We start from the raw sequence: 20,844 nt of genomic DNA, 5'->3' as shown, positions 1-20,844 counted from the left end.
TGAAAATAACCATTCTAGCCAGTACCCAGTTCATCTTGACACTAATTTATTTTTTTAATTTCTCAGAGAACTACTAAAAAACAAGGCTTACCACTATTTCAAGCCAACGAAAGTAAACGAATTGACTAACAAAATAACAAGCAAATAACTGCTTAAAACTAATGTGCTATATCAATTAAAACATTAAAAATCAATGCCAACTTTTAAAATTTTATAAATTTAGCAATTTGTGTACATCTTAGAATATATGTATTCCTTTATCACAACTTTAAATTGTACTAGTTAAAAGGCCACTTTCTCAAGTCTACTCTTACTTCTGAGGTAAACTTACCCAGTTTCATAACTTTAAAAACCACCTATACTATGCTGACATCCAAATTTAAATCTCCAGCCCCAACCTCTCCTCCAAGCCCCAGACTTACTCAACATATCCACCTAGGTGTCTATCACACGTTTCACATTTAACATGTGTAAAGGAGAACTGATTTTTAACCCCTAACCTCTCCTTCAAGAGTCTTCTCCATCCCAGGAAATTTCAATACTATTCACATAGTTGCTAAAAGCAAAACCAAAGAACCTAAAAAGAAGTGAAATTTGAATATATGCTACAACATGGATGAACCTTGATAACAATTTGCTAAGTGAAATAAGCCAGACATAAAATGACAAATATTATATGACTCCACTTATACGAGTTGGAACAGTCAAATTCATGAGACAGAAAGTAGATTAGTGGTTACTAGGGGCTAGGAACAGGAGAAAATGGGGAATTATTATTTAATGAATAGAGTTTCAGTTTGGAATGATAAGAAAGTTCTGGGGATGAATAGTCAGGATGGTTACACAACAATGTTAATGTACTTAAGGCCACTGAATTGCACACTTTAAAATCATTAAAATGGTCAGTTTTATATTATGCATATTTTACCATACCAAAAAAAAAAAAAAAAAGAACCATCTCTTTCCTTCACCATCCACATCCAATTCATCAGCAAGTCCTCCTGGCTCTATCTTCAAAATATCTTTGGAACAGATGTACTTATCACTACCTCTACCACCGTAGTCCAAGCTATCAACTTTAGCTTACACACTGGCATTAGCTACTAGCTAGTCGTCTTGTTCTATTTTTATTCTCCTATACTCTATTCTCTACATTACAGCCAGATCCTTTTAAGGAGTAAATTAGACTGTCACTGCCCTGGTGAAAAACCCACTACACTGTACACAGAAAAAAATCCAAATTTCCACCACGGCTTATGAGGCTTTGCATGACATGCCTCTACCTACCTTTCCCCTAGACCACTCCAATCACATGGACCTTCTTCCTGTTTATTCTGTTCATGAGGCTTTCCTCCCATTTATAAAAACACTTCATATAATCCAAGTTGATTCTACCTCAGGGCTTTTGCTCTTCCTGTGGCCCAATTACTCAATTCATTCAGATGTCTGCTCAAATGTCATGTCTTCAGAGATCTCCTCCCTGACATCCTTATCTAAAATTGCACCTCCTATCACTTTCATTTTATTTTTTATATTTTAGAGATGGGGGTCTCACTCTGTTGCCCAGGCTGTAGCACAGTGGTGTGATCATAGCTCACTGCAGCCTCGAACTCCTGGGCTCAAGTGATCTGCCTCAGCCTTCTGAGTAGCTGGGACTACAGCTCTACGCCACCATGCCCAGCTACTTGTTGTTGTAGAAACGGGGATCTCACTATGTTGCTCAAGCTGGTCTCAAAGTCCAGGCCTGAAGTAATTCTCCCAGTTCAGCCTCCTAAGTTGCTGGGATTAAAGGCATGAGCCACAGCACCCAGACCTCCCATCACTTTCTACATCCTTACACTTTTTTATTATTTTTTGTAACCATTATAACCACCTAAAAGTATATGTTTATTATGTCTCTTCCAATACACTTAAACTCCTTAAGAACAGAAACTTACACATTTTACCACTACATCTCTAGGACTAAAAAGAGCGCACAGCACATGTAAAGTACTCAGTAAAATCTTGAACTAATTAATAAAATTATCCTTATTTGTAGAAGCACTGAGTATTATATCCTTGATTTTCATTTCATATAAATAGCCTTTATTGGACATTAAAGGAAAGCATGTTATTTGAAACAACCAAGAGGTAAGCCTCAATCATCTTAAGTTCCCATTTTGCCTTTTCAATCAGGGTCAGACCTTGAAAATGGAACAAATCCTTCACAGTGCAATCAGTGTGGCTCACAAACCAAAACTCTATCAATATGAATTTCGCCTCAATTTTTTAAATTAACTAATTAAGAAACATTCTTCTATCAGCACCAGGTAACACCCTAGATATTAATAGTTTCTGCTCAGATCTTCCTCCTCTGTGCCCCACTTAAGGCAACAGGAGGGACTGCCAAAATATGGACATCTAAAGATTACTGTAAGACTTCTTTTCCCTAGCTTTAGCTACGGACTGGTGATTTTGGAAAATGTGCTATGAGATGTCTGCAAAATCAGAATAATTAATGCTTTAATTGCTCACAGATGCTTTTAATTTTTATGTCTGACACCACCACTGAAACTGCATTTCACTTGGCAATGACATACTAAAATACTACCCATGTCTTAATTTCTATGACAAGTTCCTTTCCATCACTAAGTAGGTAAACAGAAAATTAGCATTTCTTATTCTGTTGCATATATCAGCTTGGGGGCTAACAGACAACATCAGAAACCAGTGGAATTATGCCTATCCAGAATGATAGTTTTCATTAACGTTTCTTGGCCGGGATACCCTTCAGCTGCACACAACGTTTCAAATAGCCTAATAGAAACATGATACAGATATCCTTTTCCTCCTTAAGTAAGCTGTATTTTTAATCATTTTTAAAGAAAAAGCGTATGTGGAGAACAGGATTAGACGCATTGGTCATCCTTTATTTAAGCCACCCCAAATAGCCCAAAGGACAACTAGAGCCTTCATCAGTTTCCATGGTGACTGGCAAAGGGCTCCATCACACTCCAGATAACATTCCAGCACAAATTTGAGAGCAAAGGCTTTTCCAGGGTTTGGAGAAGGCTTATGCTTCCTTATCTACTCAGAAAAAAGTGAAACAGCAACCCTATAGCCATGCAGGGAACCTAGACTTCCTTCAAAGACTACCTGAGTACTTTCCTTCCTTAATTCAAGAATGTTACATTATTTAAGAGCCACAGGCAGTAATCTAACTCGTCAGTTATTGCTCTGAGAAAATCCTAGCTTGTTATCTGTCCTGACAGTAATAAAAGCATCTTTTAAAGCAACAGTAGGATACAGTTCTTCCTCCCAACTCAACTGAAAAATAGGCGGTTGTACTTTATCATTCACTGAAGTACAACAAGCTGCCCGCTCTCTTTAAGTGGCCATTTTAAGATTTTTACAGAAGTACAAAGGAGACTTATGTCCTTTTGGAAGACAAGAGAGAGAGACTTTCTGAAGAAGCTTCTTCAGCAATCCATTTTCTGTAAAATTAGTTGATGTGGTTAATTTGGCAAAGCATTTGAGAGATGAAGGAGAAAGCAAGAACATGGTGAGAGTTTCAAGCTTATAATGAGTTTTGTCTTATTACATCAGCAATATATAAAGGTTCTTTAAAAGTGTTTTCCCTTTCATCTGAACGCTCATTGACCCGTTTCTGCACAGTGGTGCTGACCCAAGCCCTTTCACATAGTGCAATTGCCAAAAGTGAACCATCACACATTCCTGACCAGAAAGAAACAGGCTGGAATGAAATCTGCCATGTGAAATATTTCACAGCCAAAATTAAAGCTTTAAAATGCCACAACCGAAAACAAAACTGTTCTGATTTCAATTCTCAGAGCCCTTAATCTTACCAAAGCTTGTTTTAAATCTAATACTTGCCCACTTTCCTAAATTTTCTGGCACATTAGAATAAGATTTCAAATAAGTTTTTTGGGTTTTGCTGTATATGTTTTAACTGAAATAAAAATGTTGAAGCATAAGATATAAACTCCCTTACCTAAAACCTTCTCTAAGCATAGTTCTCCCAAGTCAAAATGATTCCTTGGTAATATTATGGACATTTTAGAAAACCCAGTAATGCATTCAAAACTTTGGAGAATTCTGCCAAAGTGTAATCTGTTTTCAATCACTTACCATTTACTGAGTTCGTAACAACGGGCCAGGCAATAGTGGCAGATGATTTAAGACGCAGTCCCTGACCTTGTGAAAGTCATGGTCACTCTAATGGCATGAGATAAACATATGAACCAATAGAGGAGGAAATGACATTACTTGAAACCACTAAGGTGGCTCCACAGAGGAAGTGACATCCAATCCAAGACCTGAAGGATGACAGGAGCTGGGCAAAGAAGGCAAGGAAGACAGCCAGTGTAAAGGAGCAGTGCCAACAAAATCAAGTACAGAGTGCAAAATTAGGCAGAATCCAACCCTTAAGAACTAAGCCAAGCAGCCAGGCGCGGTGGCCCACGCCTGTAATCCCAGCACTTTGGGAGGCCAAGGTGGGTGGATCATGAGGTCAGGAGTTCGAGACCAGCCTGGCCAACATGGCAAAATTCATCTCTACTAAAAAATATGAAAATTAGCTGGGCGTGGTGGCTGGCACCTGTAATCCCAGCTATTTGGGAAGCTGAGGCAGGGGAATCGCTTGAAACTGGCAGGTGGAGGTTGCAGTGAGCCAAAATCAGGCCACTGTACTCTAGCCTGGGCCACAGAGTAAGACTCCATCTCAAAACAAACAAACAAACCAAGCCAAGCAATCTCAGCAGAGGCCTGTAGGCCATAAGAACTACCCTACAATCAATATGAAGAACCATTATTTAATTCAAGGTGGATGAGATTAAACAGACCAATTAAGAGGTTATGGAAAACTCTCAAGTGAAAGATGATAAAATTCTTAGCTAGGTTCACGACAGTGGAGAGAAAGAGATACTTCTCAAATAAAAACCCACTTAGTGACTGATATATAGAAGTAGAGTGGGCGAGATGAAAGAGATGAAAGACAAGGATGATGTTAAGGTTTCAAGGCTTTTGATACCCTTCCCATCAAAAGGGAGGTCTGTCTCCTCCCCTTGAATGTGGGAAGGCACATAACTACTTCAACCACTAATCCAGCCTGACTACCAAGGCAAGGTCACAAAAAGCCATACAGCTTCCTCCTTATTCACTGGGACACTAACTTTTAGAGCTCTCAGCCACCAAGTAAGTCCAATTACACTGAGGCTGCCATGCTGAGGAAGGCCATGCAACATGGAACAGCCATGCAAAAGCACTGCAATCAACAATCCTACCTGAACTAAGCCTTCATGTCATTTCAGGGCAGCTACCAAACTTGTGAGTGAAAAGCCTCCAGATAAGTTACCAATGAAAAGTCCATTTTTCACATGGAATAGGAAGCAAGACCATGTGCTAGGAATAAGGAAATTGGAATTGGATAGAGGACCTGATAAAAGTGGGAACGATTTAGAAGAGCATCTGTGGTAAATGACAAGAAGACTGCAGATAGTTAAGGAATCATCAAGCCATATAGAGAGCCTGGAGCAAACTGGAAACAACAATCTCCCAAACAGTCTCTAGGCTATACATTAACTAAGACAAAGGTAGGCCTAGTGGTGCATACCTGTAATCCCAGCACTTTGTGAGGCTAAAGCAGGAAGACGACTTAAGCCCAAGAGTTTCAGACCAGCCTGGGCAACATAGTGAGATCCTGTCTCTGCCAAAAATAAAAAATTAGTCAGGCATGGTGGCACATACCTATAGTCCCAGCTACTCAGGAGGCTGAACCAGGAGGACTGCTTGAGCCCACGGGTTCAAGGCTGCAGTAAGCTATAATCATGCTACTGCACTCCAGCCTGGCCAACAGAGCAAGATACTGTCTCTAAAAATAAATGAAGAAAAGGACAAGGGCAGGGCTCTTTCCATTTTGTATCCCCCATGCCAATCAGAGCACCTAAGAGATGACAGGCCCTTAGCAAACATTTGGTAAATGAATATATGAAAGTGTGTGTGTAGATGTCACAATTATCAAATATTCATGACAAAATTAAACAATTATAATGAGTATTTCCATTTCTTATCCTGAAAATATTCTTAGTTTTAGTAAACAGTTTTGCTTTATAATTACAAATATAGTTTCTGAGCCCCTCTCTCAGTGAACATGAAATGTGTGAATTCAAATGCACTTATAAATATAAAACACATTTCTTACCAAGAATTGCCTTTGAATTGACAAGCAAAAAGCAAAAAATAATGATTTTGCAGTTGTTTCTTCTGAATCTGACCTTTTGCCCTGGTTTCTGCTCTAGCTTTAAAATAACTAGACTTTAAACAAAAATAGCATACCTTTCCTCCAAAATGGCTAACCACAATACTGAAACACAATTTTTTTCATAAGAAATGTTCTGTATTGTATTTACTTCCAAGCTATAATAAAAGCATTAAGAATTGGTTAATTTAATATAGCATAATCCCTTTACAACACATGTATTAAAGAAAAGATGAGCCTCCAACCTTATAAACTTGAACTAAATAGTATACATCAGGATTTGCCATATGTAACTGTGAGAAACATATTTTCATCCATATTTACTCCAAATTCACATAACTAATATTCCAGATTATAATAACATGGAGCTAATAAGAACAACTCTTATTAGCATTTACTGTATGCCAGACACTGTGCTAAGTGCTTTACATGAGTTATTTCCTTTAATACTCACAACAACGTTATTAGGTAGGTACAGGCAAAAGTCGCAGAGTTTGCAGGAGGCAGAGCCAGAATCAAGCCCAGATGTATCTCACACAAAAATGCTGGACTATTAGATACTATATACATATTTATTAATGAAGAAAATCATAGTGTTGTAAGTGGTGATACAAAATATATTCTGACTTAAGACTGTTGAACCTTTCAAAAATCAACACCTAAATCTTGAATTACAATTTCTTAGTTTGTTCTGACATGATCACAGAACTTCAAAGGGCTAAAGATAATCTTAATTATGTTTAAAGAACCACTCATAATAATTTGCGGGGAAAAAAAGCAGTACATCTAGGAAGAATAAGTGTTAAGACATTATGTGATCATGAGAAAAAAATAAATGCTTTGAGATAAACATCAATAAAAAAGAAATAACAGAAGAAACATAAACTCTTTGAAGATAAAACTGCTTTCTTTCCCATCTTTAAGTCCAATTAAAATTCTGGTTAATGATTCCTTGTAGCAATGGAAAAATCAGTAAAAATGTAAAATAAGTTTTGCTAAAAGAATCAAGTAGGCCAGCCAGGAGCAGTGGCTCACTCTTGTAATCCCAGCACTTTGAGAGGCCAAGGCAGGCGGATCACCTGAGGTCAGGAGTTCAAGACCAGCCTGGCCAAGATGGTGAAACCCCATCTCAATAAAAATACAAAAATTAGCTGGGCATGTGCCTGTAATCCCAGCTACGCGGAAGGCTGAGGCAGAAGAATCACTTGAACCCGGGAGGCAAAGGTTGCAGTGAGCCAAGACCAGGCCACTGCACTCCAGCCTGGGCAACAGGGCAAGACTCCATCTCTCAAAAAAAAAAAAAAAGAAGAAGGAAAGAATCGAGTAGGCCAGGTGCAGTGGCTTACATCTGTAATCCCAGCACTTTGGGAGGCCGAGGCGGGCAGATCTCTTGAGGTCAGGAGTTCAAGACCAGCCTGGCAAACATGGCAAAAGCTTGTCTCTAAAAAACTACAAAAAATTAACTGAACATGGTGGCACACACCTGTACTCCCAGCTACTCAGGAGGCTGAGGCACGAGAATCCCCTGAACCCGGGAGACAGAGGTTACAGTGAGCCGAGATCGTACCACTTGCACTCCAGCCTGGGTGACAGGGTAAGACTCTGTCTCAAAAAAAAAAATTTTTTTTTGAGTACATAAGATGTGCACTGATTTATTTTGCAATATTACTTAAAAGCTTTTATTTAGCTAGCAATACTAAAAATTTATTTCAAACTTATGATAGGTCTGCCACTGTGCTAAGCGCTTCAAACACATTATCTCAGATTTTAATTACTTCATTTGCTCAGTGAAAAATAAAGCATAATATGTATTGAACAAACTATAGGCATCTTATCCAACACTTGGAATTTGCTGTGCATATTTTATTTATTTATTCACTCACTCATTCATTCATTTGTGGCCACTCTTCACTTAACATGCTCCACAGTCACTACCAACATTTATCAAGAACCTACTATGTTCCATTACTGGACAAGGCACCAAGGATACAAAAAGGAATAAAACCAAAATTATTGTCCCCTAAATATTCACAGACTAGCAGAGGAGATAGTAAACAAACTTTATAAAATAATATAGAAAGTGTTCATCCTTTCCTCAAGGCACCATAGCAGAGAAAATAGAGAACAAGAATAACCTAATGCTGGAATAATAGTAAAAGAAGTCATCACAGAAGATCCACAATATGGATCCAAATAAAGCAGTGGCATTAAGGAATGAAATAACAGGACACAGTCTATAAAACTTTAAGTGGCAGAAGCAGCAGGAACAGGTAATTGATTTGGGAATGGAAGTAACTGTATGATTCTTTCAGCTATATTCCACCAAAAAAACATAGATAGGTAGACAGACTTCCATGAGACAAAGACAGTCACAGGGATGAAGAGTTTGGTTTTACACATGCTGAGTCTGAAATGCTTATAAAGCATTCAAATACACATCTACCATAGAAAACCAGACAGACCAGACTAGTACCCAGGAGAGATATGCAAGCTGGTGATGCATCTGGAGTAAAGGCACGTGACTAGTAACCAGAGCAGTGGGAAAAGCTGAGATCACTAGGTAGAGTATAAAATGAGAAGAGGGCCAAGTAGAATCATGGAATACAGACATATGCCCCATAACAACATTTCAGTCAACAATGGACTGCATATACAACGGTGGTGACATAAGATTATAATGGAGCTAAAAGATTCCCATTGCCTAGTGACAGCACAGCCATCATAACATCACAGCACAACACATGATTCACGTGCTTATGGTGATGTTGGTGTAAACAAACCTACTGTGCTACTTGTACAAAAGTGTACATTAATGCCCTAGGCCTTCACATTCACTCACCACTCACTGACTCACCCAGAACAACTATCAGTCCTGCAAGCTCTAATCATGGTAAGTGCCCTATGCAGGGGTACCATTTTGTATCTTTTATACTATTATTTTTACTGTACTTTTTCTTTGTTTAGATACATAAATACTTATTGTGTTACAAACGTCTACAGTTTCAGTACAGTAACATGCTATACAGGTTTGTAGCCTAGGACAAATAGGTTATACCATATAGCTTAGGTATACAGTAGGCTATACTATCTAGCTTTGTTTAAGTACACTCTATGCAGTTCATACAAAAATGAAGTCGCCTAATGATGCATTTCTGAGAAGGTACCCCCATCATAAAGTAAAGCATGACCATACGTCATCTTTTAAGAAGCAGGAAAAGAACAGTGTGTAGGCCACTAAGTCGCAACAAACACCTCCATCCCATACCACTTCTCACAAAAAAATAAAGTAAAACAAAACTTTACACTTAATACTTTCAAATCTGCCTGTACAATCATACGTATAGCGAACATTTACCATGTATTTTCTAAGTCATAAGGCATTGCGCTAGCTGCTGAGGGTAGCCAAGAATAAAGACAACCTAGTTCTTAATCATAAGAATCTAGCTAGGCCAGGCACGGTGGCTCACGCCGGTAATCCCAGCACTTTGGGAGGCTGAAGCAGGCGGATCATGAGGTCAGGAGATCAAGACCATCCTGGCTAACACAGTGAAACCCTGTCTCTACTAAAAATACAAAAAATTAGATGGGTGTGGTAGCGGGTACCTGTAGTCCCAGCTACTCGGGAGGCTGAGGCAGGGGAATGGTGTGAACCCGGGAGGTGGAGATTGCAGTGAGCCAAGATTGCACCACTGTACTCCAGCCTGGGTGACACAGCAAGACTCCATCACAAAAAAAATAAAAAAATAAAAAGAATCTAGCTAAAATAGGAGCAATACACCAAGTACATTAAGAGCACAGGATCTAGGTTGGCATTCGAACCTTAGCTCTGCCATTTACTTTCTGGGTGACTTGAGGCAAATTACTTAACCTATAGGTGTTTCTGCTTCCTCAACTACAATGGGGATCACAATAGTACTTATTCCCATAACGTTGCTGTGAAGAGTAAATGAACTAAGAACCATGTCATGAAGATTAAAATAGTCCATGGAAAGCACATATAACACTGCTTGACACATAATGAATGCTCCATGAAAGTTAGTTATTTCCTATTATAAAACTTATCAGAATGGCTGCATGAGTGCAATAATAATACAAATCAACAGTGTTACTGGATTTCAAAAGATGAAGAAAGGGCCAGGCCGGGCACAGTGGCTCACGCCTGTAATCCCAGCACTTTGGGAGGCCGAGGTGGGCAGATCACCTGAGGTCAGGAGTTCGAGACCAGCCTGGCCAACATGATGAAACCCCGTCTCTACAAAAAATTCAAAAATTAGCCAGGCATGGTGGTGCTTGCCTGTAATCCCAGCTACTTGGGAGGCTGAGGCAGGAGAATCACTTGAACCCAGGAGGCGGAGGTTGCAGTGAGCCGCGATCATGCCACTGCACTCCAGCCTGGGCAACAGAGTGAGAAAAAAAAAAAAAAAAGACACTCACTTGACTTGGCAGGAATTCAGGGAACACTTCAATGAGCTGCTGAGCTGCCCTTCTGAGCAAGGCTAGCTCACACAGTGCCTTTGTGTGAATTACAAAGCAGCCCATGGGTGCACATCTTTTTTTTTTTTTTTTTGACAGATCATAAACAACAGAACAAGAGGTGCACATCAAGAGGAGGGTAGCCTGCATTTCTATCATCACTCAATCCCCTCAACAAGCATCCTTGTGCAGGATATAACCAGCACAGCCATATAAGGAAGCCTGAAAGATAGGACACATAAAGCTGGTGAAAGGTAACACAAACATTCCAGTAGACAAGTAGAAGAATGACTGTAAGCTATCAAGAATAGTATATCCAGCCTAGACTGGCTTTGGCAAGTAACCCGGATTAGCTAGAGCATAGAAGCCATTTAGAAGAATAGCTAAAGATAAACCCAGAAAGGTAGATTGAAGCCAGATGGCAGAGGATATTGAATATCAGCAAAAGCATCCAGCTATGACTCTGAGCAAGGGAGTAATGTGATTTCAATAGTGAGAGAAGTCTGCCATTATGTACTAGAAGGATTTAACTAAGTACGGGCAGGTAAAAGGTCATTGCAGCGGGATGCTAGTCTATGAGTTCCTCAAAGGCAGGGATTCTGTGTCTCATTCATTTTTGTATCTTCAGAACTAACACAGCACTTGGGACAGAGTAGGCACTCTATAATTGTTTGAGGTATAAATGAATGAATGACCCAAAAGTAGCATGTGCCTTAATTAAAATAGGAACAGTGGAAACAGAACAATGGGAACATACTGGAAAAATATTGTAGAGATAGGAAAAGGGATATTTGCTTGCTGATGAAATGTGGCAAGGATATTAGGGGAGAATCAATAAAGACTGTAAAACTGATAAATACTATGTGGATTGCATTACAGGTTTCTGTGAGAATCAAATATAATTATGTTCATGAAAATGCTCTACTTAAAACAATACTGCTTTACTCTGGAATAAAAGCTACTCATCTTGGGCAGATTTACTACTATATTTGACACTGAATATATCTCATCATTTTAAAACATTTGTCTTCCTTTTGTCCTTATCAGATTATAAAACCTTTAAGAGTACACTGGTGTCTACTCTGTTATGAAGCAATATTAATAAAACCTTATTAAATGTTGCTTTAATTAAACTTTCTCACAAAAGAAACTATTAAACCAATTTCAACTATATACCAAAAAAATATAGACACATACACACAGACATATACTTATATAAATACACAACATATTTATATATACTAAACACTTGTGAATGTAATCTTAGCAGGCTATAAGCTTCCACAGTATATGTTTATTCTTCTTTACTTTCTGCCGGTGTCTGGCAACGAGTGTTAGAGGTGCTCAATAAATGTTTGTTGAACTAAAATGAACTGAAATGAACTGACTTAGGAATCTCACAGAGCTTATCAATGGTTTCTGATGGTCTTTAAGTTTCCCTCTCCCAGTCTCAGTGCTCTTCCATACTGTGCATCAAATTTTTGCTGTAAAAGAATGAGATCCATAATAAGGATGTTTTTAAGAAAGAGAAAAAAGAAAAATCAAAAAATAAGATTGTCAATATATAAGATCAGTGGGTACCATTAAGGTCTAACAACTGGCTTGGGGTAGTGGGCTTGATTTTCAGTGTTTGCCAATTTCCATGGTTTAAATATTCCCATCATGGGCCTATTTCAAGCTAACAACATGATACGAGTTGGTCTGCAAAATTCACTGAAAATTTAACAACCAGCTGTCACAAGCCAGTATGCACTGGCTCAGGCACACCATGGGTTGCAATATTTATATGCATAGTACACATGATCCCCAAATTTTGCTCTGCAATACTACCCATCCACATCCTCAAAGGAAAGTATAAAAGGCAAGGAAAAAGCAGGAAAAATCTACACCCTATTCCTATAATGCTTTTAAAACCTCAATGCAGGCTAGGCATGGTGGCTCACACCTGTAACTCCAGCACTTTGGGAGGCAGAAGTGGGTGGATCACTTGAGGTCAGGAGTTTCAGACCAGCCTGACCAATATGGTGAAACCCCATCTCTATTAAAAATACAAAAATTAGCTGGGTGTTGTGGCGGGCACCTGTAATCCCAGCTGCTTAGGAGGCTGAGGCATGAGAATCACTTGAACCCGGGAGGCGGAGGTTGCAGTGAGCTGAGATCACACCACTGCACTCCAGCCTGGGCAACAGATCGAGATCTTAAAAAACAAAAACAAAAACAAACAAACAAAAAAACTCAATCTACAAGGTAGAGGTAGTCTTCTTTTGAACTAGGCATATGGTCCAGCCCAGAAATTCCTTTAGCCTAGATCAGTGACATTCAAACTTTTCTGATCATGTACCCCAATCAGTTTTTTAAAAGGTATTTGGGCATACATCCTCAATATGTTAATATATTTGTTTATACATTATATTAGAGCTACTATACTAATACCATATATAAGGTATATACAAACAAATATTACGATAAAAATTAATTCAAATAGAAAAGAAAAATGTTCTGCCCACATCCCAATGGACTGTCTTGCAAATCTCCCCAGGGCTTACACAATCCACTTCAGATATTACTAAGTACAACATTAAAAGTAAAATGAATTGCTTCCTGGACCTGTTTCCCCTAGGCCTACAACCTTATCTTATTAGATCTTGCCACTCCATGAAATATCTTGCTTTTATTATTATTTTCACATCACTCTAGTATATCAACTTTGGAAACAAAAGACATCATTCTATTTATAGCATTCTATTTTTAGTAGCAGCATTTCAATTTACAAAATATAGTAATTCTCAATCACTGAAAATGTCAAATCCTAGAAAACGTAGCATTCCTGAGTGTGATGGTAATATCATCCTCGAACAGTTGTTGGCCGAAGATTCATTTGATGAATCCAATTTTTCTGAAATAGACAATTCTGATGATTCAGACAATTCTAATGTTAGTTCTGTTTAGAAATAACTCCAAGAAGAGTTTTTATATTTTATTTTCACATTGAAAATCAGTCAGATTTGGTTCAGCCTCGAAGGGCGTGTTTATGTAAAGTTAAATGAGTGCTGGCAGCGAGCTGTACTTTTTTTTTCTAAACAGGAAATGAGTTAACTGTTTTTTTCATCCTTGGATCCCTTATTACATAGTTACTTCACATTATCTATAAGACTCAAAGCTTTGGCTGCAATGATAACCAAATTAAAAGAGGTCCACACCTACAAAGTTATCTACCTTCCCATCCATTGAATTTTCCATTTCCTTCCTTAAGGAAGACAGGGTCCTTTTTCTAGGGTAACTAAGTGCTGTCATTAAAATCACTAGGAAAAAAACCATATTACTGGCTCTTATCTCAATACGGTTGCCTAAACATATATGTTTATCTCCCTTCTCTTCCAAATTCCATTGAAATGACAAGGAAACAAAATAGTCTAAAACTAAATAAAACCATAACCACACTAGAAAACAAAAGAGGGTGACATTAGCAGGTTAGAAGTGGAAAATTCTAGATCCATGGTTCTTAACTTTGGCATGCATCAAAATCGCCTAGAGGGTTGGTTAAAACACAGATTGCAGATCTCTATCCCCAGGGTTTCTGATTCAGTAAGCCTAGGGTGGGGCTCAAGATTTTACATGTCTAACAAGTTCCCAGGTAAAGCTGATCCTGCTGGTCAACAGCCACATTACAAGAACCATCCTAAGTAAGCAGAGGTCACTAAGAAAAACACTTTTTATTAATTTCAATTAGCATCCCCGGAGAGATTCAAGAGAATGGTACAACCTTTTTTTTGGAACAGCAAGTGGAAAATAAGAAATAGTTCTGGAAAAATTGGAAAAAAAATATAATTTCCAAATGAAAAACAAAATCAGAAGAACCTAATAACAACTAAAGTCCAATACAGCAATGTGAAAAATAGTCAAAGACATCTTTCAAAACACAGAGCAAAAGACAAAGAGATCAAAATATGACAGAAAAATTAACAAGCATAAATGTCAGTATCTACCTAATAGGTTTCTGGAGACAGAACAAACACATCACAAAACATAATCAATGAGCAGAAGAAATTTTTCCTATGCTGAAAAATACTCAAAGCTTGATACTGCAGGGCCAAATCCCATGCAGGTTAAGCCAATAACTAGACGCATGTTTGTGGCACTTTTAAATGTAAAAGACATAAAGAAAACCTAAACTCTTTGAGAGGGAAAACACTTGTTATTACAAAAGAATATGAATCAGACTATCATCAGACATTTCATTAGCATGCTAGAAAAAAACGGTATGTTGTTTTCAAAGTTCAGAGAGGAAATTATTTTGAACCTGGAATTTTATAGTTAACTAGAATCTAGTTAAGCTATCAAATAACGAATATAAATTAAAGACACTTTTGGAAATTAAAGAAATAAGCAAATTTACTTCCTATATGTATTAGTTTCCTACTTCTATAAAATATTATCACAGAAGTCCAAAGAGATCTCAATGGGCTAAAATTAAGGTGTTGGCAGAATTACGTACCTTCTGGAAGCTTTAGGGAAAAATCAATTTCTTTGCCTTTTCAAGCTTCTGGAAGCTGACTACATTCCTTGACTAGTGGTGGATTGAATCCTTCTCTTATCAAGTCACTCTGACTCGGACCTACCTCCATCTTTCATTTATAAGGATCTTCAATTGGACCTAGCCAGATAATCCAGGATAATCTTCCCATCTCAAGATCTTTAATTTTGCTGGTGTTAGTCACACCAGCAAAGTTCCTTTTGGCAGGAAAAGTAACATATTTACAGGTTCCAGGAATTAGGTTGTGGACACTTTTGGCAGGCCACTGTTCTGCCTACCAAACCATATAAGGACTCAAGGGTGTCCTTCAGAAAAACAAAAAAAGAATTCAAGAAAGAGGATAAGATGGGATACATGAAAGTAGGTCCCCCATAAAAGGAAGCAAGTTGAAAAAAAATTTTTTAAGAAAAACTTTTATCTTGATATTTGAATCTTCTCTTTCTAGAAGCGCAACTTTAGAGAAACTTAATTACATTTTCTTCCCTAAAAGTCCTTTTATGCTACCTGTTTCTATGGTGAATAAAATTTACATAACCAAAATATTATAAATCTTGTTTATTAGTTTCTGATTTTCAGAAATATACAGCCAAGCATCAGAAGACATGAATATCTATGTCTAGTTCCAGGATCTGGCAGATTCTGGACTCCATATACTGATAACATACTTACAGAGATACCACATATTATTTTTTCATATGTGCTATTTATTAGGAACTGAAGTTACATAGTACAGGTAGAAAATAAGTTAGAAGTATAGCCACAGTTAAACATATTAAATGATTCTTGCCTGTATTCTATAAAATAGGTATGAAGGAGAAATTAAAATCAATTCTGAAATACGTGTGTGCCTTTTCATTTAGTAGCTGATAATTTATGGAGTTGCAAATAAGTTGAATGTTATTTTTTTTAATATCTAAAAAGATAACATCCAACAATAATGAGACTATGAAAAATTGATACTCCCATAGACTATAGCTGAATTTTTTTTTCTTCTCCCAAGGAAAAGAATGGAACTGAAATTTTTTACAAGCAAACTTTTAGGAGTACAATTTAAAGTAGGAATATCTTTTGACCTAGTAGTTTTACTCCTAGGAATCTATCCTACAAAAATGTCATCACTTAGTATATAAGAATACTATTTAAGAACTCCACCATAGCATCGTTTAGAGTAGGGAAAAAATGGGAACCAACCTAAATATTTCATCAAATGGGAACTGGTTAAATATATTATCATTGACCATTAATGCACCAGCCATTAAGAATGAGGCACATCATGGAAAGATGTATGCACACACACATACGTGTACATTGTTTTAGATTTTTATATGGAGAAAGGAAGAGCTGAAAGGATATACATAGAACTATAGCCTAAGTTAATTCTCTGGAACAGAAAGGAATGCATAAACTTTCAGTTTTGCATTACACACGTATTCCATTTGAATTTTGTTTTAATGGATATACACTACTTTTAGAATATCTTTCCCCTTAAAAAAACTTAATCCCTAACACTTAAAAACTGAACCCAGAATAATGCTTCCGTAAATCATAAAGGCAAAATTGGTTTAGGATATAAAGAACATCAAAGCCTCTTGTGGGATATATAGCAAACAATATATGGTCAACACTCAAATACATTATTATTACTAAATGTAACCAGTAGTGATGGCAGCATTGAGTTCCTTAAAGATATGCAACTCACTACAACTACACTATAGCTTCTGACAGAGTAAATAAAAAACACCAATATGCTCTTTATCATTGCCTTAAAAACATTTTAATAAATTAATATTTCTATTAATAAACACCTACCGAATCATTCGCTGCTAGTGCAAGTGCAAGATTCACTGTAAGAAACAAAAAAAGTAATTGAATTTAGTAACTTTCCTTCTATTAAAATTCATTTTATCTTTTAATATTTTCATGCAATTTTTAATAATTTCATGTAATTTTAATATTTTCATGTAATAACCTAAGCATATAAATTTTGAACATATATCCCTTACTTGTAAAGAGCAAGCACATGGAGGAACACAGAAAGTAAAAAGAAAAGTAAAAAAGTAATTTGCCAATAAATGCAATAGATGCATGCCCCAAAACTAACATTTTTAAAAATCCATTTCTGTTACAATTTTGTTCAAATAATCCACTTAGTTTTTTAAAATCATGTTAATATATAATTCAATTATTTTCAAAACCATATTTTATAGAAAAATTGTCTTTTTATTTTTAAAAATGTACACAATCTCATTGCCTTTCATTTATGATTACTATGCTCTGTCCCCCAGGCTGGAGTTGGGACCACAGGTGTGCACCACCACACCCAGCTCATTTTTTTTTTTTTTTTTTTTTTTTTTACAGACAGGGTCTTGCCATGTTGCCCTGGCTCAAGCAATCCTCCCACCTCAGCCTCCCAAAGTGCTGGCATTACAGGCATGAGCCACCGCATCCTGCCCCTACTGCCTTTTAAAAATAAATGCTGATATTGCAGGAGTTCCAAGTATCTAATTCATAAATACTCATGTATATGAAAGGCTGGACTACTGTGCACAGAGGGAAGGGAAAAGGGTAAAAGGTAAGAGGGTAAAATGTGTTCCCAAACTGCTTATGCTGACGAATCCCATAAAGAAGGAAAGCAGTAGTCCCAAAGCCAGCTTTAGACCAGCAATAGGAATATGCTACATCCGAGAAGAGTAACACAATTCAAAGACTGATCAACAAATAGGCGCTCATAACGTGAATCACATTTCCTTACAGAACAATGGTATAAACTATGTCAGGGTTATTTTCTTCAAACTAGTTAAGAGCATAAATTTTTAAGGCAGACCTGGTTCAAATCCCAGCTCTGCCACCTTCTATTGTGTACTCTTGAGTAGGTTATTTTACCCATAAGTCTGTTTTCTCTTCTATAAAATGAAAACAATGCCTACTTCATAACTGTGGTCAGGATTAAACGAAATATTGCATGTAAAATACTTAGCCTAGGGCAAAGACTTGATAAATTCGTTTTTATAAGTTACAAAATTCTGAATTTCAGGTACAAGATAGGTTACACATAATACAACTTTAAGGCAGAAACTTTCAGAGGGCAATTCATTTTAGAGTTAGGTTCTTCCTACATTTAAACAATAGAATCACTGAGCATATTTGCATTAGTCAAATGTCATCATTCTAATCTAAAACATCTCTAGCATGTATATTCAAATGGGAAGTATTTTGAAGTAGTTTGAGGCAGGAATAAATACATATAAGGAAAAGAAATATATTAATAATACCAATAGAGTTACACAAAAATAACCTATTTTTAAGACTTAGATATGCTCACAGAGCTGTTAAGAAAAAGTATGGGCCAGCTTTTCAGGACAGATGGTATAATGTTAACAGAAAAAAAGTGAGAAAGGGACATTTACTGAAGCACCCATTACATGTCACATGTTGTATACTTTCTCATACATTTTCCTGTTTAAATGCTTTCACATTTCATGGCAACAATCATCTTCCAACTAAAAATAATAAACAAACAATCTTAAACAAGTGCCAGCCTACAGACCCAACAAATTACAAAATGCAAAGAACTTATGGCTACAATCATGAAAACACCTTCCATCCTTATCCAGTTCAAGTAATCACAGAGCATGCAAAAGGATTCAAACCACTGAAAACTGGAAAATGTACTCCAAAAGGTTCTAGAACCAAAAACTAAGAGCTTCTAAATTTTAAAAACAACCAGATGGATTGTAAACATTTAGGAAAGAAAGGAAAAATGTGCAGGAGAGCGCATGAATTCATTAAGAACAGATTATTAATTTTTTTAACAATATGGTATCTATCAAATAGTAATGGATTAGGGATCTACCACAAATACAATATTTGGTAAATCTTAACTTTTCCAAAACATCTGACAAATTCTTCCACAATTCCCTTCTGATAAAAATGGGAAAAAATGAGCTAATAGGCGGGGCGCGATGGCTCACACCTGTAATCCCAGCACTTTGGGAGGGCTAGGCGGGCGGATCACGAGATCAGGAGATGGAGACCATCCTGGTTAACACGGTGAAACCCCGTCTCTACTAAAAATACAAAAAAAAAATTAGCCGGGCGTGGTGGTGGGCGCCTGTAGTCCCAGCTACTTGGGAGGCTGAGGCAGGAGAATGGCGTGAACCCCGGGAGGCGGAGCTTACAGTGAGCCGAGATTGCGCCACTGCACTCCAGCCTGGGCGACTGAGCGAGATTCCGTCTCAAAACAAACAAACAAAAAAAAAAAGTTACTAGATGTTTTAAAAATAACAGCAACCAATTATTGAACACTAGTAAACACTAAGCTAAGTGGTTAGCTTGTGCAATTTGAATAACCATCTTATGAAAGAAGTTATCTCCATTTTACAGTTAAGTGAACTGAAGATTTGCTGTACAATCTGACCACTTTTTCCTGAGTTAAGGGGTAGGAGACCCGGCTAGTACCTACTTCTGTCTAACTCCAAAATCTAAGCGTCTACCCGCTACCAACTCCTGAAACTAAGGAATCACATGTTAGGAACTTCACAAATAAATTTTTAAAACACAAAACTATAATTTTAATAGTGTGCACTTGTCTGTTGGCATAAGTTCTTAATCAGGAATAGAATTAATACCCTATAATACCTGCTGTAGTAGATTTTCCGACTCCACCCTTTCCAGAAGCCACAACTATAACTTGTTTAACACCTTCTATCGGTTTCTGCTTTGGAAGTCCTCGGGACATGATTTGTGTTCTTCTTTGTTTTAGGGTCTCACTCCCGGCGCCAGACAACTTTAAAAAATAATAATAATAAAAAGCCGTTTTAAATAAGCCATCTCCATCATCACACTGTAAAAGTAAAAACAATCTGGGGCTTGCAATTAAGAGGGCTTTCTTTTCTAATTCTGCTCATCTTCACTATGGAGACATTTACCTACTACTACTGATAACAATTGTAAAGACACATTGCTTAAATTGAAATTTTTCTAGCAGGATACGCTGAACGTTTAAAAATGTAAAAACGCTGCCTCTTTACGGAGATAAGGCTTCCACGTGTTTTGCTTTTCTTCAATCTATTTGATAAATAACCCAAAGCCAAGAAAGCAATGTAGAATACCACATCTACGTTCTAACTGTGTTTCAAGTCCCGCCACGCCTCAGCCTGGGTCTGCCTGAAAAGTAGGCACGTCCAGCACACTGGGGGTCTCAGGAACTGAGGCGAGTCTTTGGCAAGAAGCAATGCCAGGGCATCTGCGGCCCTGCAGCCCAGCATCTGTCAGCCCGCTTCCCCGTGCCCTGCAGCACCACGGACCTGGCGCCCACAAACCATCGCTCGGCTTCCCCCAAGCGGGGCAGTGGCCCCGCCACCAGCCCGGAGCGACACCCCACCAAAAATCAGCAGACGCTGCCAAATCCCCATGACGCGGAACGCTGCTGTGAGCCCTGCTGGGAAACTGTCGCGGGTGGCGCGGAGTGATGACGTCACGGAGCAACGCTAGGCTTTCTCTTCCTAGCAACCGGTCTTCTTTGGTTTGTTGGCTCAGGAACCCAATCTGCATGATCTTGTTTATAGCCAGCTACAAACAT

General features: G+C 37.7%; 1 protein-coding gene across 9 annotated transcripts in view; it reads right to left on the bottom strand.

Annotated features, from left to right (window-relative positions):
- The window catches only part of NUBPL (NUBP iron-sulfur cluster assembly factor, mitochondrial), a 290,038-nt gene extending 269,290 nt beyond the window's left edge, over nt 1–20,748 (bottom strand). For 3 of the 9 annotated variants that reach the window (XM_009427629.4, XM_016925967.3, XM_054666450.2), the window contains exons 1-3: nt 20,570–20,732; nt 19,902–20,049; nt 17,073–17,107 (exon numbers count right to left, since the gene is read on the bottom strand). In XM_009427629.4, the coding sequence (XP_009425904.1) occupies nt 17,073–17,107; nt 19,902–20,049; nt 20,570–20,677 (291 nt within the window). In that variant the 5' untranslated portion in view covers nt 20,678–20,732. Of the gene's footprint in view, nt 1–4,128; nt 4,239–17,072; nt 17,108–19,901; nt 20,050–20,569 lie in introns of those variants that run through there. The other 6 variants (XM_522815.7, XM_016925968.3, XM_063792828.1 and 3 more) reach the window with 6 other exon arrangements.
- Nucleotides 20,749–20,844: the final 96 nt, after the last annotated feature.

This window comes from Pan troglodytes, chromosome 15 (genome assembly GCF_028858775.2).
Source record: "Pan troglodytes isolate AG18354 chromosome 15, NHGRI_mPanTro3-v2.0_pri, whole genome shotgun sequence".
Classification (NCBI taxonomy): Eukaryota; Metazoa; Chordata; class Mammalia; order Primates; family Hominidae; genus Pan; species Pan troglodytes.
This window is presented reverse-complemented; position numbering and strand designations above follow the sequence as displayed.